Source organism: Canis lupus, chromosome 7 (genome assembly GCF_011100685.1).
Source record: "Canis lupus familiaris isolate Mischka breed German Shepherd chromosome 7, alternate assembly UU_Cfam_GSD_1.0, whole genome shotgun sequence".
NCBI classification, from domain to species: domain Eukaryota; kingdom Metazoa; phylum Chordata; class Mammalia; order Carnivora; family Canidae; genus Canis; species Canis lupus.
Genome location: NC_049228.1, coordinates 55067328 through 55094513, shown reverse-complemented (window position 1 = coordinate 55094513; position 27186 = coordinate 55067328). Strand labels below are relative to the sequence as shown.

The following is a 27186-nucleotide window of genomic DNA, read 5'->3' as shown; positions in this document are numbered from 1 at the left end:
TCTATTGGTAATTACATATTTATCTTAATTTGTATTTTTAAAAAATGTAGCCAGCACACTAGTTTCATTTTATACTATATCCTATACTTGACAAAGATAAAAATAAAAAGCTCTCTTCAGCTAACCCCACCTCTTTGTTCAAAGTTGCCAAACTTATAGATCAAACAACTCCTCTTCTTTGTTACTTCTCAGTCTCTCAAAACTACAAGTGAGAAAAGTGATTGCTTTAATCTGATTCCCAGTGAGTTTGGATCCTCAATGCTGTATGGTAGCTGAAACAACAGAACTAAATACTGAATTCCCAAAAAAAAATGTATTGACAATGCTCAAAGAAGAATATTGTCAATATACATTCAGTCATGTCTGAAGGCAAAGCTGTGGTCTCATATCGTGTCCTCTCCCCCATAATTCTGAGCACACTCCAGTTTCTTCTACCACTCTTCTTTGACCTTTTCTTAATTAAATTTGTGACAAAGAAATCTCCAAAGAAGAAAGCTCACAGTTTGTCACTATGAACATTTTCCCTACTGAAGTGATTGATCGTATTGACTTGATGGTCACTTAAGACAGTAAAACTGTCTCAGTAGAGACACCTCACATCTATTTGATGAAAGCTAGAGGTGATATTTATTTCTAAAACAAAGCAGAATTTAAGACTGATCAACAAAGTCGATGCCTTGTTAATAGATGCTGCCCTCAATATTTCTCTATGCTTTTTTCTGTTCCTAAAATTTTCTAACTTCTCTTTTAAATTTCTCACTTTTCTTCTCTTTCCTTTGTATTGAATCAGATCCTAACAATTCTCCATACCTACCATGATTATGTAAGTGGTATAGTGCTATCTTACCTTCTCTGTCATCATAATAGCTAATAATGCTTCACTGTCATTCAACTCTGGTGAGATATGGAAGGGTAATAATCATAAAAGCTGCCAATTTTTTAAAGCACATGCCTCCTGTTGAGCACCGTGCAAAAACTTTAATTTCCCCTAGTCCTTACAGTAAGCCCATAGAGTAAATACATTCATCCCCATTTTATAGATAAGTAAAGGTACCAATTTACAGAATTTATATAACTCTGTCACAGTGACATAGCTATGAAACAGTGGATCAGGAATTTTAACCATTATCTACTGGGCCCCAAAACCCTAATCACTATGCTACATTGCCTGTTATAAAACCTACATAAACCATGCCCTCCAGAAAGCTTTTCTGGACACTACTGCTCACTGCATCTACCATATATCTGTTACCTGAAATTGCAGATCCTACTACATTATTTTTATTTCATTTTAACAAAGATTTTGAGCACATACTAGTAATAGGAATGGTGGTTGTTAATGTTACCATTTTTGTATTTAGTCTATGCATTGTGATTTTCCATTTTAATTACAATCTTCAAAAGAGCAAGAATTTTGTCTTCAGTCTCTTGTAACTCATCATGGCGTCCAGGATATGAATAATAAATTCTACATTTATGAAGTGCTTCAAAAATCACAGAGCCCTTTCTTATACATTATTTGTTCACCAAGGCTCTATATGTTTGGATATTATTAATTCAATTGCACTGATAAAAGAATGCTAACTCTGACACATTAAGAGACTTATCCAAGGTCACATGCTAGCAAGAGCTTGCACACAAGTCTTCTGACACTGGGTCCCATCTACATTCCATCCCGTTTCTTAGACTCCCTGTCTGTGCACCCTTCATGAAATAGTTTACAAACAGGAACCCAATAGCTGTTCTTGATTAAAATATTTGTTTTTGTAATTATTTATATATACTCCTGATTAACCCTGTGTGGGGGACTTTTCTCCATATTAACTACTTAACATAATGAAACTGACTCATTTGTAAATAGTCTACTGCTAAATTAGAAAAACACTTCTGTGTCCTTGCTTGTTCTGATGTCAGATAAGCCAAATAAATTCGCTGTCACTCAAGGGAGAATTCCTGCTGTCTTTCTAATTCAATGAAGTCTTAAAAGCCAAAAAAAAAAAAAAAAAAAGTCTTAAAAGCCTTAATGGTTTTCAACTACCTTCTCCAATGGAGGAGAAGGGATACCAAAATGTAATGGTAAGGGCTTTTTCCACCTGTCCCTAAAGCTTATCAAGTGCTGGGTTTGCTGGTAGTTGATAATTGTGGCAGGCGACTAAAACAAGCCCAGAACTTCCAACTCTACCCATAATTATATCCCTGATATTTATGATATTCTTAAGTTTCTGGCATACTGCTCTTAACTCTGAAAAAGACCTTGTGTGTGAGGGAGGGAGAGAGTGCAGTTAAAGGCTATATTATCTATACTTTCATGTCTTGATGAATTACTGTCACTTAGTTATTAGACCCCTGATCGCATATAAATAGATTAAAATTTGTTCTGCTTATGTTTTTCTCAAGTAAGAAACCATATATCTGATGCCATTTCTACGTTTCATATATGAGGTCTCATTTTTATTGGTTTGCCTGCTTAACACCCTTTAATAGAGTCCCACTGCACTTGGTTTACAACCTAAACCCTTGGCCATGGCCTATAAGCCTGTGTACGATCCAGCCCTTGCCTAGTCCTATCTCAGCCCCAGTCTCATTGGCTTCTCTCACTCGATCTTAGTACTTAGCAGCACCCACTTTAATCATTCCTAAAAACATTTTCTATAACTGCCTCAAGACCATGATACTAGTTCTTCTCTATGCCAGGAACATTCTTCCCACTTTACCCTTGCTCTCTCTGGCCACACACACATGCACTGGCTCCCTTTACATGTATGTAAAGGTACTTCTCTGGCTTCCAAACTCAGATTAAAGGCATCTCCTCAAGTAGGTCTCCCAGACTAGTTTCTGTCATGACATACTATTTATTTCATTCTTACCATAACTGCAATCATTGGTTGATCAGTTGTCTGGTTGATTCGTTTTTTAGCTGCCTTCTTTGTGAAGCTGGAAGCCTCTCTTAACCGGTTAGTTACCATATCTCTGGCACCTAACATGGTGTCTGGCACACAGTAGGTGCACAATAAATATCTGTTGATGGAACATTGATAGTGCTATAGGTAGAAAATTCCCTCTCACCCTGAACAAAATTGTTAGGAGTTCTCAGAAAATCTTTTTACTAGTAAAATAAGTATTTTTACTATTTAAAAAATCACCTATCATAAATTAGCCATTAGATTGAACATTTAGTGTAAGAGCATAAAGTATATGAAAAAGTAAAGTATTAAGCTTGACATACAGAGTGGTAGTAAACCTGGATAAAGACAAGCAGCAGCAATTCACGGACATGAAGAAAGCAATTGATGAAGGGCAAAAAAAAACTAACAGTGATATTGGGAAACATTTTTTTTTTAATTTTAATGTTCTCTGATCTCTTCCACTTTGTATTAGTTTGCTAGGGCTGCTAAAACAAAATACCACAGACCATGTGTCTTAGACAACAGAAATTTATTTTCTCGCCAATCCAGAGGTTAGAAGTCCAAGACCAAGGTGCCAGCAGAGCTCATTTCTCCTGAGGTCTCTCTCCTTGGCCCACAGATGGCCACCTTCTTGCCTTGTTCTCACAGGGCCTTTTCTTTGTGCATGAACATCCCTAGTTCTCTTCTGCTTCTTATAAGGATACCAGTCATGTTGGCTTAGTGCCCTATACTTATCACCTTACCACCTTACCTTAATTACCTCTTCAAAAACTCTCTTTTCAGGGACTCCTGGATGGTTTAGTGGTTAAGTATCTGCCTTGGGCTCAGGGCGTGATCCCAGAGTTCCAGGATCTAGTCCCACATCAGGCTCCCTGCAGGGAGCTTGCTTCTCCCTCTGCCTATGTCTCTGTCTCTATCTCTGTGTCTCCCATGAATAAATAAAATCTTAAAAAAAAAAAACCTCTATCCAAATATGGTCACATTCTGAGGTCCTGGGGCTTAGGGCTTCAACACATGAGTTTTGGAAAATACACAATTCAACACATGACCCATTTCAACACTAAACCCACCAAACTCTATGCTCACCATATTTGTAATGTGTACGCTAAAATTTGACCCTTTTCAGCAAAGATTGATTTGGAAAATGTAAATATAATGCAACCAGTTGAAAGAAAAAAGAAGTGATTACCTACACTCGCTGAAAGTGTCTCTTTTATATGCGTTTTCATTTCCTTATTAACACTACTCATTTTCTTTTGTAAAATGTTTAGGGGTCTCCATTATAAAACTAGACTTCTGAGAAAAGTACTTCCTTAGAACTCTGGAAATATGAATCTGAAAAATGTCACATCACCAGTGCACATATCTACATTGGCTGCATTGTATCCACATAGGTTTACTCTGCATACTCAGATCAGAAATTGACTTTAAGATGAGTTCATTTCTCTGTGATAGATTCTAATACATTTTAAGTTTCCCTGAAAATTGAGAGTCACTACCAATCTGATGAGGTTTTTGGCACAAATTAGCTAGTGTGGTACTGGGCATGTGGGTATTTGTTCCTCGCTTAATTTTGGATAGGATTAAAGGCATATAATAAGTAGATTTTAAAATCTCATTATAAAACCTGTCCATTATAATATGGTAGAAAACAATGATAGCTCGTAGATGTTCATCGGTATTGTTAAGTGAATGAACTTTAGAGTATGTTTTCTTTAAATATGCTTAAATGAAGAACTTAGTGTGGGCCCTGGTCTCATATGCTGCTTAATAAATTGTATGAAAAGGATGTTTGATTAAAAAATGAATGGCAGTATGCAGCTTTGGAGAAAGAAGAGAAGGCTGTCGCTATTCGCTAACTCCTCCCTTTGTTTAGGAAATTGGAGACGTAAAGTCCATCTAGTACTTCTGTAAAATCCTTTATTGATTCAATTAAATGGTCTTTCTTCTTTTTGGTATACCCTTGAATACTACCCCATAACCAATCATATGTTCTTGAGCAAAATGCTAATTTATAGATAAGGAGATAATAGTACAAAAATGGCTATACCAAGACAGTGTTACCTGCTTTTTTGAGGTAAAAGTATGGGTGCCTGGGTAGCACAGTTGGTTAAGTGTCTGCTTCTGCTCAGGTCATAATCTCTATGTGGTATAATCTCTATGTGGTGAGATCACGCTCTGTGTCAGGTGCTACACCCAGCACAGTGTCTGCTTTAGATTCTTTTCTATTCTATTTCCCCACCCCCAGCTCATGCACACTCTCTCTCTCAATCTCTCTCTAAAATAAATAAATAGAGGCACCTGGGTGGCTCAGTTAGTTAAGCGTCTGCCTTCAGCTCAGGTCATGATCCTAGGGTCCTAGGATCAAGCCCTGCATCAGGCTCCCTGCTCAGTGGGGAGCCTGCTTCTCCCTCTCCCTCTGCCTGCCCCTCCCACTGCTTGTTCTCTCTCTCCCTCTCTCTCTCTTTCTCTCTCTCTGTCAAACAAATAAATAAAATCTTTTAATAAATCAATTAATTAAAATAAATCTTTAGAAAAAAGAGGTAAAAGTAAAAAGAATACTCCCATGGAGTCTCACCATGTGCCCTGCCACTGCTCTAAATACTACATAATAATCCTCCCAACACACCAGGAGGTATGTTATCACTGTGCGTATCCCTGTATTATAGATAAGAGAACTGAAGCACCCAGAGGTTAAGTGATTTGCCCAAAGTCACACAGCTAGTAACTAAGAGGGCTGAGGTTTTAATTCAGAAATGATCCAGTCCCAGTTTGCACCCACTCTTAGATAACATTCCTACCCATATTCATCCCTAAGAATAAGCATTTCTTCTGAAGGAGAGCTTACCTTTTTCAGATACCATCTGCTTTCCTAATCTTTAAAATAACAACTACAATAAAACGTGAACCAAAGAGAATTTGCCATGATTGCAGGTGGGGAAGATCTGATGTTGATATATATGGAAGAGTAAAATGACATTTCTGTGAACTTTAGTGCCTGGAGAAAACACATAAAAAATCCACATGCTACGGTTGAGTGCATCTTGATTTTCACTCTGCCAAATGTGAATTGATTCTGTTGGATTTTAGACAGCATGGCTAGTTTTAAAGTGCTGTGCTTTATCTGTACCCTTCTGATTTTCTCAGTGTTGAGGATGCATGCAGAGCCAAGAAGGGTATAGAAGACGTGGGCCAGAGTCCATGACACTGCAAGCCAAAGAGAGCTAACCTATATTTGTTCTTTTGTCCCACTAATGCTTAGGCATTTCCTGCTGTGTTCCAAGCACTGTGCTAAACACTCATGATCTAATGGTGAAAAGATTAAACCCTTCTTTCCTCAAAAAAGCTACAGCATAGTAAAGGAGAAAGACAAGTGAAAAGGCAAGGGTAGCAGGGACCATAAGGGCAGACAACAAAGCCATGGACTATATGAGGAACAACAAACCCAAATTTAGAGCTCGGAGGTGAGGGTCAGCGATAAAAGTGGGAAATGGCAGCTAAGCCAACAGCTGAGTGAAGAGGAATCGGCCAAGTGGCAGTGGATGGAGGGGACAGCGAGATTGTTTTGTTCAGAGCAGACAGAAAATGTGGAACTTCTCCTTGACTAAGGCTAGGGCTGCTGGAGTCCCAGAGGTGAAGGGTGACACTAGATTATGCAGGACTTTAGAAGTCTTATGTAGGAGTTTGAAAAATGAGAACCCACTGGAGGATTTGATGCATAGGAAAGTTAGAGCCAAATTCATTTTTAAAAGATCACTGACTACAGGATACAAAATGAACTGGAAGGAAGAATAAGTCTAAAAGGAGAGGAACCTGTTGAGAAGGCTTTACATGAATTCTGGATAAGATGACAGTGGCCTGGAGCACATGAGTGACCGTTGGAGTAGAAGAAAACAAAAGAATTTGTGAGTTTGAAGAAAGTAGAACACGTGGCCTTGGTGTTAGAACATAGCAAGTTGGTAAAGTCTTGATAAAGGAGTTTGAAGGCATTCCTATAGAGATGCCTTATTATGAAAAGTTTTATTATTATTATCCAGGAAGATTGCCATTTCATATTTCCTCTCTTTCTCTTTTAAACCAGTCATTCAAGAGCCAACAGTTGAAGCTTTTTTTTTTTTTAATTTTATTTATTTGTTCATGAGAGACATACACACACAGAGAGAGGCAGAGACATAGGCAGAGGGAGAAGCAGGCTCCCTGCGGAGAGGCCTGATATAAGACTCAATCCAGGATCCTGGGATCATACCCTGAGCTGAAGGCAGACACTCTACCACTGAGCCACCCAGGTGTCTCTGAAGCTTTGATAGTTAGTTCATTCCCCTCTGCATTCTTCAGTCCCATAAAATCATGTCCTGGGCCTCAGAATCACTTTGCTCCCTTCTACCCTGACTCTTCTGTTCACTAACTCCTGAAGGCCTGAGCAGGCTCTATTCCTAGAGCATTTTGCTCTCAACCAACTGCAAAAGGCAGGAAATCACCTAATAGAGTAACTCTGCACTTCATTGCAACTCACAATATCTTCTCAGGTAGTAATCCTCCTCTTTGTTGTTTGCTTTTTAATCAAAGGGTAATGCAGGAGACTTAATGACCTTAAAAATAAATCTATACTGATAAAAATTCCTTTCACCCAGTCATACAAATGGAAAAATATCAAGAGAAAACATGGATGAGTTTCTGCTCTCCTTTCCACATTATTTGCTTGACTGTCCCACCTGGGAAGTCAGAGCCGTTTTGCAGAGAAACCAGAGAAATGTGAACACACCCTAGGTTCCCAGAAATCTGGGAACAATCACAATTTAGCAAGCCCTACCTCAGCTGAGGCCACTTGAGTTTCCTAGAATGCCAATTTGAACTCACTAGCAACACACACACACAGGCTATGCATTTAAGGTAGGAAGCTGAGAGCTTTCAAAATAATAGATTTCCCCACTCTGAAATGCAGTCTACACAGCAGCCACTTTTTAATTCATCATGGTCTTGTAGCAAGATTACTGATTATAAAGTCTTGAAATGAATAGCCAGAGATGAAGAAAGTGTTGGAATTGGTATTTCTTTAATGATTTAGGGATTATTGGCCATTCATTTTCAACTATTTGTAATTGAAGTCTTGAAATAATGGAATTTATCAGAGGAATGCCTCATTCACCCTTGTATAATTTGAACATACTGAAATGGCACATGTGGACTCATAAATCGTTTGTGTGCACAAAGGGGTAATATATCACTCCACCCCTCATTCACTCAGGGCTGGGGGAGGAAAGGCATGGAAGTATGAGTTATAGCTTACCAGACAGGATCCCATAACTTCACGTCTTACATCTCCAAGAGGCTTTTTTTTATGTAACCTTTATATTATTTATACTTGCTGGTCATTCATGATAAAAGACACTTTTATCATGAGATTTTTTATCAAGCTTTTTATTATTTATTTATCAAAACACTCACAAATGTTTTTGACAAAGTCACTTTCTTGCAAATTGATCTTTGCCCTTGGCTTAGAGCAATGGGCCCTGTTGTCTACATAAACTGTGCTGAATTAGGCATATTATTTCTAATACCAGCCAGAAATGATAAGCATATTAAAATTAAATTATTTTTTGTGAGTAGTGTTATGTTTAAAGTGAAGAGACAGCCCGGTGGCTCAGCAGTTTAGTGCTGCCTTCAGCCCAGGGTGTGGTCCTGGAGACCCAGGATCGAGTCCCATGTCAGGCTCCCTGCATGGAGCCTGCTTCTCCCTCTCCCTGTCTCTCTGTCTTTCTGTCTCTCTGTCTCTCTCTTTGTGCCTCTCATGAATAAATAAATAAAATCTTTAATTAAAAAAATAATAAATAAAGTGAAGAGAGTATAACTTTTTTCTTATTAAAGCTGTAACAAGTAATGTAATTCAGTTATTATTTTAACCATTACAGAGTGCAGACATTGTGTCTTAGAGACAAACATCTGCTTTAAAGCATCAATTCTCTAGAACTAACTCCTTTTGCTATTACAGTTATTTTCTTACTCCAAGTCTTTTCTATGCTGATTGAGATCTCAATCTATGAGGATTATACCACATGGATTTGAGCCTGGAAACCTAGACTTTCTTATAAACATTGAGGAATGTTTATAAAATATCATACATGCTACATGGATATAAGTTCAATACTCATTATTTCTTTTATATGGTTTGCATTTAGGATTTATTTCATGTGTTTAGGTTTTCCATTTTATTTTCAGGATCTTCTAAACCCTTGCCAACTCATGGTTGTCCTTTGACCAGCAGTATCAACATATCTGAGAAGCTTCCTTAGGAATGCAGATTCTTAGGTTTTGCCTCCCACAACCTACCCCATCACCCCCCAACTACAGATGAAAACTACATTTTTATAAGATCCCTAAGTGATAAGTATATACAGTAAAGTTTGAGAAGCCCTACTCTACATGGTTGTTGGATGGGAGATGACATTCTGAAGGAGACATGGATCATTAGTGAATCTGAACAGGTTACTTAAGAGGCAAAATAACAATAATTAACTGACTTTTGAGCACTTAATGTATTCTAGGCATTATACTAACTTGATGTGTTTTACATGCATTATCTCACATGGGCAAAAAGGGAAGAGAAGACTTTTTCTGAGGATGGAGAAGTGACTTAGTAAATATAAATATTCAGGAATATTCTAGGTAGTTATTTCAGCCCAGAGAAAAGAGCTAAATCTATAGTGGAAGTATTCAGAATAAAAACGAGTAGAGATTCCATATGTGAGGAGTGTAGACTAGGAGCAGAGATGATGGAGACAGGAATGTTTTCTGAATGACAAGAAAAAAATGGTTGAATAATGGATTCAGCCAGCCAGGGAAGAGCTATTTGGAAGTGACATAGCTAATACTCTGGAAGCACATAATGATTTGCACTCATCTTCTCACTTTAGAACAAAGGTTAAAAGACTATGTTGCATATTTACCTTATATGTAAATACACATAGAAATAATAAGTGTATATTACTCTATATGGATTTAAGTTTTTGCAATGGATAACTCTTACAAACTTAATATTGGCATAGAAGTGTATTACTTTCAGTGTATAATCATAAGTATTGATTTTTTTGTCTTTAAGAAACAGCTTAAGAATAACAGGTAGGAAATATAAATGGAGGAGAATATATTCAGGGATGAGGGAAAGTAGTTTCTAATCTTAATTCTGACCCAATAATAGATAAACCAAACTATAATCGATTAGTCTGTTAACAGGACTGATGTTACTGGTATGTTTCTCATACAATTGTTTTAATTGCATGCAAAACTTAGTCTTGAATGAAGATCCTCCTGAAATATGGGAGAGTTGATAATGCTTCTATTTGCTTTAGTTTTTTAGGGACTCAGATCATTCTTATTCTAGTAATAACAATTTCTGTAATTATACAAGACAGTAAACAATTTCCATTAATGTCATTAGAAGCCACTGCAATAATTCCATTTTTCTAGAAATAAATATAAAATAGAAAGTTACCTGAGTAGTAATATTATAGATAACAATTTGTATTAGTTATCTATTGCCATATGACAAATTACCCAAAGGCTTAGCAGCTTAAAGGAACAAATATTTACTATCCCACAGTGGGTCAGGAATCCAGCTAGGTACCTGTGTCTCAAGGATTTTCACAAGGTTGTCATTGCCATCAAGCTGTTGGCTGGGGCTGCTATCTTATCTAAAGGCTCTACCTGTGAGTTTTCATTCACAAGGTTATTATTGGCTAGCTTCAGTTCCTTATCACATGGGCCTTTCCACAGGCTGCCTTATGACATGGCAGTTAGCTTCCCATAGAGCAAGGAATCCAATGAACTCAAGATAGAGAAACCACTCAAGATGGAAACCACAGTGTTTTTTATAGCCTAATCTTGGAAGTGACATTCCATTACTTCTGCTCTATTCTATTCATTAAAAGCATGCCAGTCAGGAGGTGAGGGGGTGAGGGACAGAGTAACTGGATGTTGGACATTAAGGAGGGCATGTGATGGTAATGAGCGCTGGGTATTATATAAGACTCCTGAAAAAAAAAAAAAAAGACTCCTGAATCACTGACCTCTACCTCTGAAACCAATAGTACATTATATGTATTATACTTAAATTTAAATAATTTCTTAAAAAAGAAACTAATGAAAAAAAAAAAAAACTAATGAAATTAAAATAAAAAAAAAAAAGGCAAGCCAATGAGGCCAGTTCATACTAAAGGAAGAGGATTATACACAAATGTGAATACCAGGAGGTGCTGATCACTGAAGGCTGACCACAATTGTTGTGTTGGTGTTGGTGTTGGTGTTGTTAAGCAAGCTCCATGCCCAGCGTGGGGCTCTAACTCACAACCCTGAGATCAAGATCTGAGCTGAGATCAAGAGTTGGACACTTAGCCAACTGAGCCACCCAGGTGCTTCATAATTGGGGATTTTTTGCATCTTGCTTCAATATTTTCTAATACATAAATAAAAATGTTATGGGCAATAAAATTAAAGAAAAAGTATTCTTTCATCAGACATATTGATGAGAAAAGTCACTCTTCTTTGGAGTTTTCTTAGCAAGACATTGAATCAACTGAAGACAGTATTTATTAATGAAACTTCCCGGCCACATATTAGATCATGTCATGAATCCAAGTCTGAGATCATTAACCTAACAGAGTTTTGTATAACTTTCAAATTTTTGCACCGAAAAATTGAAATAGCAAACCCCCTTGGCAGTGATATGAACACATCAATCTTCTGCACTGCCTAACAGTCTCCTTCTTGCTCTGTGCTCCATAGTATGCTTGAGAGTTCAAACCGGCTTGATGAAGAACACAGGCTGATCGCCAGGTACGCGGCAAGACTGGCAGCAGAGTCCACTTCGTCTGTAAGTAGTTTGAGTGAGAGGCTGTCATTCATGTTCACTGTTACCCTCAGGGTCGATGCTACAACAGCAGGGCCGAGGAGGTGTTGCTGGATGGCCTGCAGGACCTAGATACGAGCCTTCCATTCGTCACTTTCCAGCTATGGTTCTGGTGGGACAGAAATCATAGTTTCAGATATTCTGTTCCAACACTATTGCACCAGCCCAACACCTGATTTTTCTGGGTAATTCCTGATAAGTTAATAGAAAGGGCAACGCAATGACCCAAATCCATTACTGACTCAGATAAGTTTCTGCTTTTATCAATGTATAATAGATAAGAGAAACAAAAAAGTATGTAATGAAATCAGAGGGAGGGGCATCTGGGCCGCTCAGTGGTTGAGCATCTGCCTTGGCTCAGGGCGTGATCCCGAGGTTCTGGGATCGAGTCCAGCATGGGGCTCCCCATGGGGAGCCTGCTTCTCCCTCTGCCTATGTCTCTACCTCAGTCTCTCTCATGAATAAATAAATAAAATCTTTAAAAAAAAAAAAAAAAGAAAGAAAAAGAAATCAGAGGGAAAACCTGGATCATAGGTCAAAGCTACAGGAGGCCATTTAAGACATAAAACCTAGGCCCTCAAATCTCTTCATTAACAACACAGATCATTTCTTTGTTAAAAGAAATGTTAATTAAAAAAATCATAGAAAAGCTTTAGAAAAACCAGACATTGACCAAGCTTACCCTTTCCTCCAGTCATGTATCTGAACATCAAACAGCAGGCTGAGGTTTTTCCCTATCTTCGTGGGCTTACTTAATCAGTGCCAATTTTAAAAGCTTGACTTTCTTTTTTTCTTTTTTTAAGATTTTATTTATTTATTCATGAGAGAGAGAGAGGCAGAGACACAGGCAGAGGGAGAAGCAGGCTCTTCACAGGGAGCCTGATGCAGGACTCAATCCCAGGACCCCAGGATCATGCCCTGAGCCAAAGGCAGACAGACATTAAACCACTGAGTGCCCCAGGTGCCCCAAAGCTTAGCTTTCTTTAGTGAAAGATTGTGATTTTTTAAAAGTTGTTTAAAAACCAATTGAGGAATTTCTATAATGTACTGTAGAGCAAAGAAAGAAAGGGGCAGGGAACTATGCATAATCTGATCCTATTTTTATAAGACAATGACAGATTAAACCTTCATTAAACAAAAAATAAATAAATAAAAATTAAAAATTAAAAAATAAATTAAAAATTTAAAAAATTTAAAAACCTTCATTAAACACACATGCATACACACACATATATAAATACAGTGATTACATGTATATACATATGTAAATATACATATATATAAAAGTTGACTCTTTTATGGAAATCTGAAAAACAGTCCATCTCTGTTATAAAAAAATTCTTATAATTATAAGAAATGTTGATATTGTATAAAAGAACTCACTTAATAAAATAATAGTACTTTTGGGATCCCTGGGTGGCGCAGCGGTTTGGTGCCTGCCTTTGGCCCAGGGCGCGATCCTGGAGACCCGGAATTGAATCCCACATCCGGCTCCCGGAGCCTGGAGCCTGCTTCTCCCTCTGCCTGTGTCTCTGCCTCTCTCTCTCTCTCTCTCTCTGTGTGACTTATCATGAATAAATAAACAAAATCTTTAAAAAAATAAAAATAAAATAAAATAAAATAATAGTACTTTGATTTTACAACAAAAATACACATATAAATATACATATGTATATACATATGTAATCATATACCCATACTTTTATGTGTGTGTGTGTGTGTGTATATTTATATATATATATACACACACACACATATATATAGCAAAAGCTATGACTGCATATATACCAGTTCTTAAAGCTGGCTGCCATGATCAGGAGTGATGAGTGGTATGGCATGAATGTGGGGGAAGGATGTATATATCCATCAATGTAAAATTAAATGCTAAAAGTGTGTTGATCAGGGCAGCCCAGGTGGCTCAGCGGTTTAGCGCCACCTTCACCCAGTGATCCTGGAGACCTGGGATGGAGTCCCACATCGGGCTCCCTGCATGGAGCCTGCTTCTCCCTCTGCCTGTGTCTCTGCCTCTCTCCCTCTCTCTCTCTCATGAATAAATAATAAAATTAAAAAATAAAATAAAAGTGTGTTGACCAAAAAAAGGAAAGAAAATCGTATTAACTATGATTTTAAAACTATGAAATTTTTAGTTGTGCATTAGAGTGACTGAACAGTAATTTTAGAGAGTTGTCTCAATGGGGAAGTACTTTTTACACCCACCTGTATACTGAGAGAACTGTAGCAATGGAGACAGCACAAGCATGAAATAGATCCCAAAGACTTCAAGTCAGAAAGCTACAAAATGAGGGCACCTGGGTGACTCAGTTGATTGGGCATCAGACATTTGATTTCAGCTCAGGTCATGATCTTATGGTTACAGAATCAAGCCCTGAGTCAGGCTCCCTGCTCAGCTTCTCCCTCTGCCTGTGTCTCTGCCTCTCTCTCTCTGTCTCTCATGAATAAATAAATAAAATCTTAAAAAAGAAAAAAAGAAAGTCAAGCTTTTAAAATTGGCACTGATTAAGTAAGTCTGTCTGAGAATCTCTCTCCCTCTGCCCCTCCACCCACTTGTTCTCTCTCTCTTTCACTCTCTCTCAAAAACATCTTTAAAAAAAAGAAGAAGAAAGCATGCCTGTGGGGGGCTCCCTCAGTTAAGCACCCAACTTTTAGTTTCAGCTCAGGTCCTAATCTCAGAGTCATGAGATGGAGCCTGATACACTCAGTGGGGACTCTGCTTGGGATTCTTCTTCTCCTTCTGCCCCTCCCCACCCCTGCACCTGTGCGCACTCTCTCTCTCTCTCTCAAATAAATAAATAAATAATTTTTTAAAAAATTAAATTAAAAAAAAGAAAGCTACAAAACTTTTTTCTGTGCTTTGTCTATTTGCCTGCCAAAGAATTCTATTCTGCTTTTCACTGCAGAGGTGTCCTCCAGATTCAGAAAGGTTGGTCCTTAAGAGATGAATGGCAATTTCATGTATTTACTTTTCTTTTTTGATAGAAATAGTTTTTTCTTTCATGTCCTCATATCTCATGATTCCCCGTCTTCTTAAGCACATTCCCAATGTTTAATAGCATAAACCACATGTTTTACAGCAGCCGACTCAGCAGAGAAGTGCTCCTGACATCTCTTTCACCATTGATGCAAATAAGCAACAGAGGCAGCTGATTGCAGAGCTAGAAAACAAGAACAGGTAAGGCTTTTTAGACATGCTGGCATTTTTTATCAGAGTATGTGTTCACTGAAAGCTTGTAATTTTGCTTTAAAATATCCAGGTTTTTCAGCTCTGTGTATATTTAAAGGATGGTATCTTTAGTCAGTGATGTTGCTTCTAAAAAAGCAGGCTTCTTTACATTTTAGATCTTTGAAAGCTTCATGTGACAGTATATATACAGTTCTGAGCTCTCGGTACAGTCAATGCTCTCTCTCTAGACAGCCTCATTTCCCTTGTACTCACATGCTTGCTTTTGTTCAGGAGCTGGCGCATACAGGAGGGCCCTCCTGAGTGCCATCCAGAGACAAATGGAAGGCTCTTTAGGGAAGGTCCTTGTAAGGACCCCTGGCTAAAAGAGGCATTTGGATTGACACCATTGACCCCCAGTTGTTCAAGCCAAACACCTCCATGCCCAGTCCATTGGCAGGCTTTTCTTTATTCAGCACAGACTGATTCACAACTGACCATCACAGTATATCCCAAACTGTCCACTCCGTTTCTGCCATTACCACCAACCCAACCTGTCACTCTCACTGTATAAAACACAAGTCATTATCAGGTTATTTTTTGTTCAAAACCCATCAGAGGGTCTGACTAAAACCATCACACTTTAACTAAAACCCACCTTTCTTACCATGGCCTGCAAGGTGTGACCTGGCCTTATTCCTGCCTACCTTTCCAGCCTCAGCAAACCCAGCTTATGACGTACCTGCTTCTTTCTTTCTTTACAGCCTCTGTACTCTGCTCTGTCAGCCTAGAGAGCTCTTCCTTACAGTCTCTGCATGGATGAGTCCTTCTCATCATTCAGGTCTCAGCTCATAAAACCAACCATCTACTCTTGCCCACAACCTCCTACATCAAGAACCTCTCTATCACAACTCCCTGTGTGTGTGGGGGGGGGGGGGGGGGAGGAGAGAGAGAGAGAGATTAGATTATGATGCCATTGTTTGATAGTGATATCACCATCAAATAATTGCATCTATGTATTTCCTTTCTTTGTATTGTTTGTCTCCTCTGACTGAAGTGTAAATTCTTTGAGTACAGAGGTCATGCCAAATGGTCCCTGGGTTCCAGAACCATTAGGTTAGGATGTTGTATAAGCTCAGTAAATATATACTGAGTGAGAAAATAATAAATAGTGGAGTTAGATCTCAAACTCAATACTGAGTAAGTCCACCATGGGAGCAACTTGTATGTTCTATATTTCTTAGAAGATCACCAAAATATCTTACCACTGGATCCTATTTTTAGACACTGATGTCACTTCTGAGATCTACCTGAAAGACGACAAGGTTGTAATCTTTGTTTCCTGCCTATAGAGTTTGACCTGAGAATTTGGGGATAAATGGTGAAAGTATTTTTTAAAGTTCCATGGACAAAAATTAAAAGGAAGGTTCAAACTTGGTTGGCACATTTTCACATTCTTAGAAGGAAAGAAAGACTAAAGTGAAACTCCCAAGCCCACAAATATCTTATCTTGGTTGTGGTGTTCACATGCTCTCTTATCTCTCCAAGCACCTTATTTTCCTCTCCAATCCTCTGCTTCCACTCAGGATGAGGAGAAATCAAGATTCCCCTTAAGGAAATACCCCAGGGATATCTGCCTCCATGGAGGATTCCAGAATCAGCGAGAAGCACCATGAATGTCCTAATGGCCCCAGCTGTCCTGTGCTTACCCCTCTTACTGCTTGTTTCCAAGACGTTTCTGGATATTGTACCCTCTGAATGCATGTGTTAGGACCAGAGGAAGAATTAAAAAATAGGAGTGAGAACAGAGGGCAGAAAGAGAAGTTCATCCTGTCCCTTAGTCCTTTCATGGTGCATAGAGTTCCCCACCCCATGCCTGAAGAGCATCTAGTCCATCCTGAACACATTTCTCTAAACCAGAGGCCTCATGCCCTCCAAAGATCCCAGAATCATGTCCTGGAAGCTTATCCAGGTCACATTCCTGCATCATGGGAATTCACCCCAGGGATCCCATGATCTCTAAGGTGACAACTCACTAATCAGATCTCTGAGCTTCAGAGGAGGACAGAGTTCCTCATTTCACTTTATGATTACCCTAGGTGATTTGTGGACATTCTAGCAATCATCTTAGTAGATAATGCTTCCTCATAGCACATTTGGAGGAGCCAGTTGGGATTGGTATTAGGAGTAGCAGGACTCTTTATATTACATCGCATAAGTCACAGCCTGCATAGGCTAGACCTGTCAGAGCAAGTACCAAAGACAGAGGGAGTCAGATACATATGAGCATTGAACCTGAGTTCAAATCACTTCTACTGTTACTGAGCTCAGGTGAGTCATTTAACTGGCCTGTGCTTTGATTTCCTTATTCGTGAAATGGATAATAGCAGTACTCACATATAAAATAATTTGTATGAGGATTAAATAAAATAAGATGAGAGAAGAGAGTATAGTTTCCTGGGTAGAGACTAAGTACTCAATGCTCTTTACATATCTTACCATTATTTTCCTTATCAGAGCTGCTTCTCTCTTTTCCCTCCTTAGGCTAAATGCTACATCATGGTTCTGTCATTGGAAATCAACAAGGAGAGTTAGCGGGATTCATAAAATATCAGGATGTTAGCCCTGGAGGAGATGTTTGAAATCCAAGCTTACTGATTTTTCAGGCTGAGCTCTGTGGGATGCAGGGGCTCTGTTGAGGTGCCTGAAGATGTGGGGAGGGAGGGCTTAGGGCTCAGGTCTCACCCCCTTTCTTTCACCAGAGCAGCTTCCTTTTAACTATCTGATATATTGAATTTCCATAGAATATTTCTCTTAAAGAAAGTCTTCCACCATGGAACATCAAGGGGGACAGAAAAAGGTGGAAAACCATTGAATTATAGTTCAGTCTTCTCACTAGACCCACAAGAGGTAGTGACTGATAATTAGCTTCTCAACTCTGGTGTGTCTATGAAGCAGGCAGTTGTAAATCAGCCTTTCAGATGGAAAGCCATCCCCTTGCTCACCAAGTTCACCTTCCATTCCTTGGTGCTTTATTCTTATTTTTGTCTGTCTCTTGTGCATTTTGCTGGATGGGAGACTGACCCCTCCCCCAAGAATATGTGACTTGTCACCTTGCTTAATGGCTTCTAACTCATTTAGGGATAATTTGCCTTGCGTAGGTCACCTACCCTCTATGGCCGGCCTAACATTCACCTCAGTGCAGGGCAGCCCAGGCTCCAACATCAATAATAGACTGACACGTCTCACCCCTGACAGGGGTCACACCAAGTGCACTCTTATGTCATACAGTCAATTACAGTGAATTCTTTTAAAAGCACTTTCCTTCAAAGGCTATCCTCACTGAGATCCATTGTTAAGGCTGAAAATGTTAAGGAAAAGAAATTTTCCCTAAACATGGGCTTCTCAGATAAATTCAGTGAAAGGAATCTCATTTCTGGTGAGAGAATGGGGTTATTTAGTTTTGTGAAATGACCACCATTTATCCTTATCTTCCCTCCAAGCACCTCTTCCTTGGTAGCTGCAAGGCATTCCTGGCATCAGACCATGATCATAAATAATCGGAAGATACATTCTTGCTCCTAAGTAGCACGCTTTTACTGCAGCATTATATTACTTACTGGAGAGATTATGAGGTCCTGGCAAGAACACTCAGCCTGATGGCTCCAACAACATATGCAGAGTTTGACTGGATCTCAGAGCTGAGATCTCAGAGCTGACATCAGCCACCCCCGGCCCAGCAGCGCCCATCTAGCCACAGCCAATACCCCGTGAGCACCGGTGGTTAGTGAGCCCTTCTTCTGCTCCAAAACATGGGACCACCCTGCCCAGATGTGAGTATCCTAGATATCCTGGAAGCTGACTGACCCTGGTTTCTTATCCTCTTCCTCTCTCCCAAGAGAAATCTTACAGGAGATCCAGAGGCTGCGGCTAGAACATGAACAAGCTTCTCAGCCCACTCCAGAGAAGGCTCAGCAAAACCCCACTCTGCTGGCAGAGCTCCGGCTCCTCAGGTAAGAGAGGGAGCCCAAGGCCTCTGGGGGATGCAAGTGCCTGGGATCTTCAAACAGTCCAACAGCATCTAACCAGAAAACAATGCTAAGCTGCCATAGCTACTGACTTATGTTTGCTTTTGCTATTCTTTTTTATTTTAATAGCACATACCTAATTGCTGGTATTTGGGGATCTCAAGGAGATGCCGTTTCTATTTCCTTCTCTCATTTGACACAAAGAAGAGAAATGCGCTCTTTTTTTTTAATTTTTATTTATTTATGATAGTCACAGAGAGACAGAGAGAGAGAGAGAGGCAGAGACATAGGCAGAGGGAGAAGCAGACTCCATGCACCGGGAGCCCGATGTGGGATTCGATCCCGGGTCTCCAGGATCGTGCCCTGGGCCAAAGGCAGGCGCCAAACCACTGCGCCACCCAGGGATCCCGAGAAATGTGCTCTTTAGAAACAAAATCTCTCATTGGAAAAAATGTGAACTCAACTCTTTCTTATTATTTGCACCATCAACAACGAGTTTATGATACAAGTGATCAACAAAACAAACATACGTATACAGCTAAATAAACATCATAGTTTTATTTAACCTATAAAAAGGAGTCTGACTTTCTCTAAATCGTAGTCTCTAATAGCTTTACATGCAGGTCTTTAAAAAATAGACTTCATCCCTTCTTGCTCTGCAAATGAATTAAAACATCTGGTGTCATCTAGACTGGCACTGTAAAATATTTGAGTTTGAAAGGACCCTAGAAGGTCATCTGGTTCTACCCCTGAATTTCAGTGTACTTCTCAGATTCAGAAAGGTAGAGAGTAGCCAGAGGACCACAGCGCCTCCCACTGTGCTCATGTGCAAATGGATGGGTGCCATGGGCTTCCCATCAGGCTGCCTCAGCACAGTGCCTTGAATATGGCACATACGCAAACCTATTTGTGTAGGAAACATAAGCATAAATTCAAAGACATTGCCTCATTGAAATGTCATATTTCACAAGACACCTTCAGTTAGCAAATATGATTTTCTTTCCATCTTCTGATTTGGGTACCAAGTACATTCCAGGTATACCTAACTCTGAGGCACGCTTTTTATAGTAAGTACAGATGCTTCTTCTCAGAAACCCTTGTCAGAATTAGAGTGCTGTTTACTTCTTCCATATAAAATACTAAATTAAGCAAGTTTTGTATGGCTCTGTGTGGATTTTACCATGGATGTTTCTGAGGATTCCATCCCAACCCTGCTCTTCAGACATGCTAATATCTGGACACCACAGCACAGCACACACACCCTGCAGGCCCTGCTTGCTCTCAGCTAGGCTCCATTCTCACTCTCTCCAGGCCTATGTATCTGGCCAGATGGAAGACCCACCAAAGTGGGTGGGTTATGGAACCTGTAACTTGTGGGAGCTGCTTGATGTGAAAAGATCACATCATACTTTGAAATAACAAAATAGTTTAGCAGAAGAAATAGAAATCCTTCCTTTTCAAACAATATAATCTCTGGTCCTACCTTCAGGGAGATATATTGAAATCCTTGCACATCCTACTACACCATCGCCCAGAAGGGATGAAAATGGAAAGAAGGAAAATTGATATTTCATATCATCATCCTCAAAGGCATGTAAAAGTAAATGCCTGCTTGAGAGAATCTTGCCTAATAGGATTATGTGGGCCCTCCAGGCTCACAAGTTGCAAGGCTAACGTACACAGAAATATAACTGAATAAACCAACTTGGAAATAGAGCCATCATTCATCTACACATCAAGGTACCTTGTCTCCACCTGAAATGTTTTTTATACCTCTTCCATTGATTGTCCCATTCTCTGTTGGAGGCATGATGACTAGAAATTTCTTATAAATATTTTCATCAGATCCCCTCAGCATTTGCTTTCTAAAGTATTTGGTTCCGTTTGGATAATACAACATCTTGATGTTCCTTGATCACTGATGACAGTTTTCCAACTGATATTTCTTCCCTCTTGATATTGCTATCTTGGGATAGACTGATAATTCTAACTACCCTCCTGGCCCTGACTTGTGGGCACTTCCATAGTCCCAGCGAAGCCCAAAACTATGCTAAGGAGTATGGCTCTGTGAGAAACTTCAAAACTTATTTTGGGTGCTCACTGTCAAACAGTGGCCCATACCTGAGGCTAGAGGCCTGAGGCCTGAGACACCTAAATCCCAACATACTTGCTTGCTTGACTCCATATTCAACACATTTCTTCCACCTGCATATTCCTGTAGATACTTATAAACCAGTTATTTGGTGCGAAGCACTGATACAGTTTAGGGATTTTATAGATACCCTGACATCCCAGATTAAGAAACCTCCTTTGAGTATTCTAACTTTTATTCTTCAGTCATTTTAGACACCAGAACAATGACCTCTTGCACAATTACTTCGGCTTTGGTTCACATCAGGGGGTGGCCATGTGAATCAGCCACGGGAACCCTTTGATAGAGATCTCCATCCATTGCAGCCTGCCTGGGTCTCTTATTGCAGAACCAACAGGAGAAGTTTATTTCAGTGGGGAATAGGCAAGGGGACAAAAGAGCAGAGCTCTGCTTTTCATGAATTCATAGTTTATTTATATCTTAAGAACACTATGACCTTTCTAAATAATCACTTTTCCATTTTCACATTAGCCACAAGAAAGCTGAGAGCCAAGTTTGCAACCCAGATCTGGCAGCTCAATGAGATTAGATGATGGGCATTTCTATGAACTAATCTGACACTTCCTATGCACTAAGCTCTATATACACTGTCCCAGGTAATTAGTGTAACAAAGCCGGGAGATGGACACTATTATTATACTCTTTTATAGATATGGAAACTGAGATTCACAGAAGCTAAAAAATTTGCCCAAGATTCCACACAATGAGTAGCACATTTGGATTCCATCTCCTTTTCTTAGGTCTTAATGATCTCCTGCTGGACTGGTATTACTCAATTGATTCCTGGCCTCTGGTCCATCTCTGCTGCTATCAGATTTAGGTTTCCTCATTTTATTCACTATTCATTTAATTCACTCAGCAGATATTTATAAAATGCAGTATTCCCAGAATTGAGCTGAAAAGATACTGTCCTGGTCTCATAAAATGTGTGGTCCAGTAGGAAAATGACGTAAATAACCACACAAATAAGAACATAATTATAAACTAAGGTAAGTGCTGTAAGGAATCTTCCTTTTAAATAGAGGCATAATTATCAAATCTGCCCTTCACTGCAGTCAGGAAAAGGCTACTGTGAAGAAGGATTGTTTGAGTTAAAGTATAAAAGATGAATCTAGAGGGAATGGGGATTAAAGGGAGCAGAGGGGCTAGGACCAGCTGATAAAGGGCCTCCTGGAAGAGGGAGACCAGCTGCACGAAGACCAAATGGCAGAAGTGAACCAGCACTTTTTTAGGAACTGAAAGTTCTATATGCCTAGAATGCAGTGAATGAAGGGGTGAGTGGTAAGAGATGAAACTGAAGATGTAGGTAGGAGTAGACCATGATGCTCAAGACCATCTTGAAGATATTGCTGTTAATCCTATAACAGGAAGCCACTGAAGGATGATAGTTATAACACAGTGGGTTAGATTGTAAAGTCAGACTCCCATAAACTACTCCAGTATTAAGCTTTCCTAATAACATCAAGAATACAAGCAATCAGGAAGCACAGATGAAGCAGAGAAATGTCTGGAACATTCCATATGGTCCCTGAGGTCTTTCCTTTCTACAGTTGTGTAGAGTTTTTGAGGGAAATTTTGCAAGTTCATCTAGCAAGCCTTCCTTAAATTTCCAACACCATTTGGAACTGGACGTCTTCTCTGGTATTACCATAGACAGCAATTTGTTCATATTTTTATTGTGTGCTCGCCGTCATTGTTTTGAACTGATTTGTTTCTCCTCCTCTTACACCCAAGGACAAAAACCTACTCATTATTTTATTTACAGTGTCTTAAAACAAAAGTGCTAAATGGATGTTTGTGGGATGAATGGATAAGCTGTAAGACTATATAGGGATAGCTACAGAACTCTGTTTGCAAAGCAAATACCATCCTGTAGAATGAAGAAAACATTTAGTGAAGCAACTAACTTCACACTACAAATCTCAAGGGGAGAAAAAATATAATTTCCTTATCTATACCTTGCCAAAAAAAATAAACATCTCATTTTACATCCCCCCCAAAAATTGCATTCTTTTCAATGTATATAAAATTATTCTTGGAGAAAACTTGCTAATATAAGATGACTTTTTTTGTTCTATTAATTAAAGATGAAAATGTAATCTCTGGTGCAAGTCTGTGGTTTAATAGACCAGTTTAATTTTTAAATTATTTTTGGGAAACAACATAAAGTTGAGTACTTTTTGTTTTACCCTAAAGTGATGTATTTTTAAAACTACCATCTTCACCTCTTATAGCAGTGTTATGAATGACAGCATATTTTTTAACTTTTTACTTTGAAACAATGTTAAGCCTACGAAAGTTGTAAGAATATTACAATGAATGTCCTACACTTCACCTAGAATTGCATCTTGCTGCACCCATTTCTATCTCCTTCTATATGTTAACATATAACCATTACATACACATTTTTGATGAGTTATTTGAGAGTAAGTTGCAGATATCATAACCCTTTACCCCTAAGTACTGCTGTGTATGCTTCCTACATAAAAATGTATTCTCATATACATGTCATGTATAACCATGACACCATCATCAAATTCAGGCAAGTTAATATTGATGTTTCTTATTATCTAATAGACAATCTATATTAAAATTTTTGTTAAAATTTTATATTAAAATCTATATTAAATATTTAATCTATATTAAAATTTTACCTGTTGTCCCAACATTGTCCTAAGAGAAATTGGGGGGGGGGTTAAGATTTTAAAAGAGACACAGCATAAACGGGAGAGGCAAAGGGGACAGAGAGAGAGAGAATCTCAGACAGACCCCATGCTGAGCTCAGAGGCCCACATGGGGCTGGGTTCCAGGACCTTGAGATCATGACCCAAGTTGAAACCAAGAGTCAGACACTTAATCGACTGTGCCACCCAGGCACCCCAAGAGAAAGTAGGTTTTAACACACATGCAAAATTACAAATAATCAGGCATATTCTCAGAATAAAAGGCATTCCTTTAGAGCTATATTACATTAAGCTCCATAAAAATAAAATCACTACTTAGTCTTTGTTTTCCTGTTCCTACCTGGAACCATGGAAGCTACACCACAAATTTGTTAATCAGCCCCACATCTGGTAGCCACTTATAGAGAAGATTAAATGAATACTTACAGAGAAGATGAAATAAAGACATTATTAAGTGAATTTTTTTAAAAATTGAATTTAATCAAATGCATGAAAGGGTAGATGTTGTGTTTTGAAAGATTACTACTAAGAAAAAAGTATGAACAACTTTTTTTAATGTTGATTAATTCCAAATTAAGACCAGTTTAACTTTCTCTCATAGTTTTTAGATGCCTTTCTTAATATTTCTTACCTACACTATTAGAATTTTACTTCAGCCCTCTTCACAAAGTGCTCCTATGACCAGAAACCCAAAAATTACAGAACAGTATCTAGAAGAGAACTAGAAATACATCACTGGAAATACAGAGCAGTATCTATCCTTCTACCAAGTCCTATCGTGCGTATATTTGGAACACGATGTGCAGACAAGGTCAGAGATAAAACAGCTAGTGGGTTTGTCATTGAAGGACATTTTTGAATGGAGCAAGTCTTTCAAAATTAGGATGTTGCAGCCCTAGAAGAAAAAGACTAAAATAAGATACCATTAAAGTCTATAAAATCATGATGTTCTTTGTCCTTCGGGATTCAGGACAGAGACGATTGTACAGAAAATCAAAGGACGAAATAAATGCTCTGGGAGCAACCCTTAGGTGGCAATTAAGGCCAAAAATACAAATATATTCAAAAAGGGTTGAGATGTATTTATAAATTTTAAATTCATAAATCATTAGAGAAAGCCCGTATCAAAGCAAATTAGAAATGTTTCCTTAATATCTGTAAGTAACCTGTCCTCCCACAAAGTATCCTTCAATTAGATGAGTCATTGACCTACGTCATTGTGCCATTTTTATATTGTCGGTTTTTCATTTGAGTCTATGCTATAGCTCCACTTAATATTGTGCCAATACCATTGAGACTAGGCATATCCATTCATATGTTAACCTACGGCTAAAGCATCTACACATTTTTAAAATATAAGGTACAATATCTCAAACTCAGAAGCCTTTGGGGCAAGGGAAAAAAATTGTGTATGTATTATTCACTAGTTATCATAAAATAATAGATTTGAAATTGACTTGAAAAGTATACAGAGACATCAGAAATGTGAACCATTAATTTTTTCCCCATACGATTTCATTTCTTTCCTCTCTTTTAAAGGTATTTTTGGTACATCTTCGTGTCAATATAAATGATAGAGTAGAGATTGTCCTTTGTAGTTTCCATTCCTGCTGACAATTTTTTTTTTCCTGCTGACAATTTAATAGAAGTTCTGCAAAACAAACAAAATTAAACAAACACAAATCTTATAGGTTATTTCCAGTAAGAACAACTGTGTAGGAACTCCTTTATTCTCACTTCACTTTATATATAAAGTCAAACCCAAATCAGAAAACTTAAATTGACTATAAAAACTCTGTACTATGAATATTTCACCTCTGAAAGTCACCACATTGCATACTAAGAATGGAAGAAATGAAAAATAAACTTTTAAAATCCAATTTCCAATTACTAAGGTAATCACTGTTTCCTCTGAGATTTACAAAAGGGTCCTTGGGTTTGGAGGATCTATGGGATTGACGTTTTTCAATGACAGTTTGGTTTTTGTTTGTTGTGTCAGGGAGCCCAATGGCAAGGGGAAGCAATATGCAATAGGATTTTAATTCTATTTTAGTATGACTTCTAACAAACAAATGTACACCCCATGTTCATTCGACAATGTTTCCCTGCCTGGAAACCACATCAGAGATCCAGAGATGCCCTTTTTTTGGTGGCCCACTAGTGCCACAAGACTGGGAAATGCAATCAGCTCAGTAGGTTGAACATTGTTCTGATGACAACTGCTTCTTTCTTAGACAGCGCAAGGATGAGCTGGAACAGAGAATGTCTGCTCTCCAGGAGAGCCGGAGAGAGCTAATGGTCCAGTTAGAAGGTCTCATGAAGCTACTAAAGGTAAGACATTCAAATAATAAATATTTCCTAGACCTCGACTTCCTACGGCATTTGTAAAAATCTTTCACACATAATGTGCAATGGTATTCCAACTACTATATGTGATTAACCGCAAAATATGGCTTCCGTCTCACATATAGGATCGTTTCTTAGATACATCAAATGCTAGCAGTCAATTACAAAGCTCATTCTTATCCATTTCCTGGAACCAGACCACTGAGGACCTTCAAAGGACAACTTCTTGGCTTATTTCAAGTTCCTATGTCCTTGAAAATAATTGAACTGGATTTATTTAGGAATATTCTCTCTCTCTGTGTGACTATCATAAATAAATAAAGATTTTAAAAAAAAAAAAAAAAAAAAAAAGGAATATTTTACATTTAATAGCTTCAATAATTCTGAATAAAGTGAACAGAAGCTAATGTCCAATTCAGAAAATAAGATATAGCCATGAAATCATTTGGGTGATTATAGTTTTATTAAGAAGAGTAACTTAATTTCAATGAAATACTTTATCTCATCTGTGTGGCTTTACCAGCAAGTCACATCACCTCAATGAGTCTCAAATGCAAACTGTAAATCAGAATTTGCTCTCTGCAGGTAGAGTGTTTACTACGATGACCTAGGGAAGGCCTCTGCAGAGTGCTATGATGTTATTATCACCAGGAAGTAGCTTTCTTCCTTTCATAAATCCCTATTTCCTTCTTCAGTATACTCATTTCGAGTCACAAGTAGACTGGTGATGGCCCATTGGCCACAGTTGGCCCAGTAGGGGTGTCGGTGCTATGTGGTTGTCCTGCCTGACATAGACAAGCAGAAACCTCTGTGGATTGGAACTGGGACACACCAAGGGCAGGAAATGAAACTTCTGAAGTGTGAGGAAGGCCAGGTCCCTGGGGCAGCTCACCTGTGAGACAGATGTCCATGCCTTCAGCCCTTGGGTCCCCCACATCCCTGACACATCATCATTTACTGTTTCTCCCTTCCTCTTTTTCTTTCTTTCTT

The 27186-nt window shown here is 38.7% G+C and overlaps 1 protein-coding gene across 30 annotated transcripts in view; it reads left to right on the top strand.

Moving 5' to 3' along the window:
• Positions 1-27186, top strand: part of DTNA (dystrobrevin alpha) — a 351511-nt gene that overhangs the window by 299271 nt on the left and 25054 nt on the right. For all 30 annotated transcript variants that reach the window (XM_038543520.1, XM_038543523.1, XM_038543521.1 and 27 more), the window contains 4 exons: positions 11685-11772; positions 14901-14998; positions 18886-18999; positions 26085-26181. In XM_038543520.1, coding sequence (XP_038399448.1) covers positions 11685-11772; positions 14901-14998; positions 18886-18999; positions 26085-26181 — 397 coding nt within the window. The remainder of the gene's footprint in view (positions 1-11684; positions 11773-14900; positions 14999-18885; positions 19000-26084; positions 26182-27186) is intronic.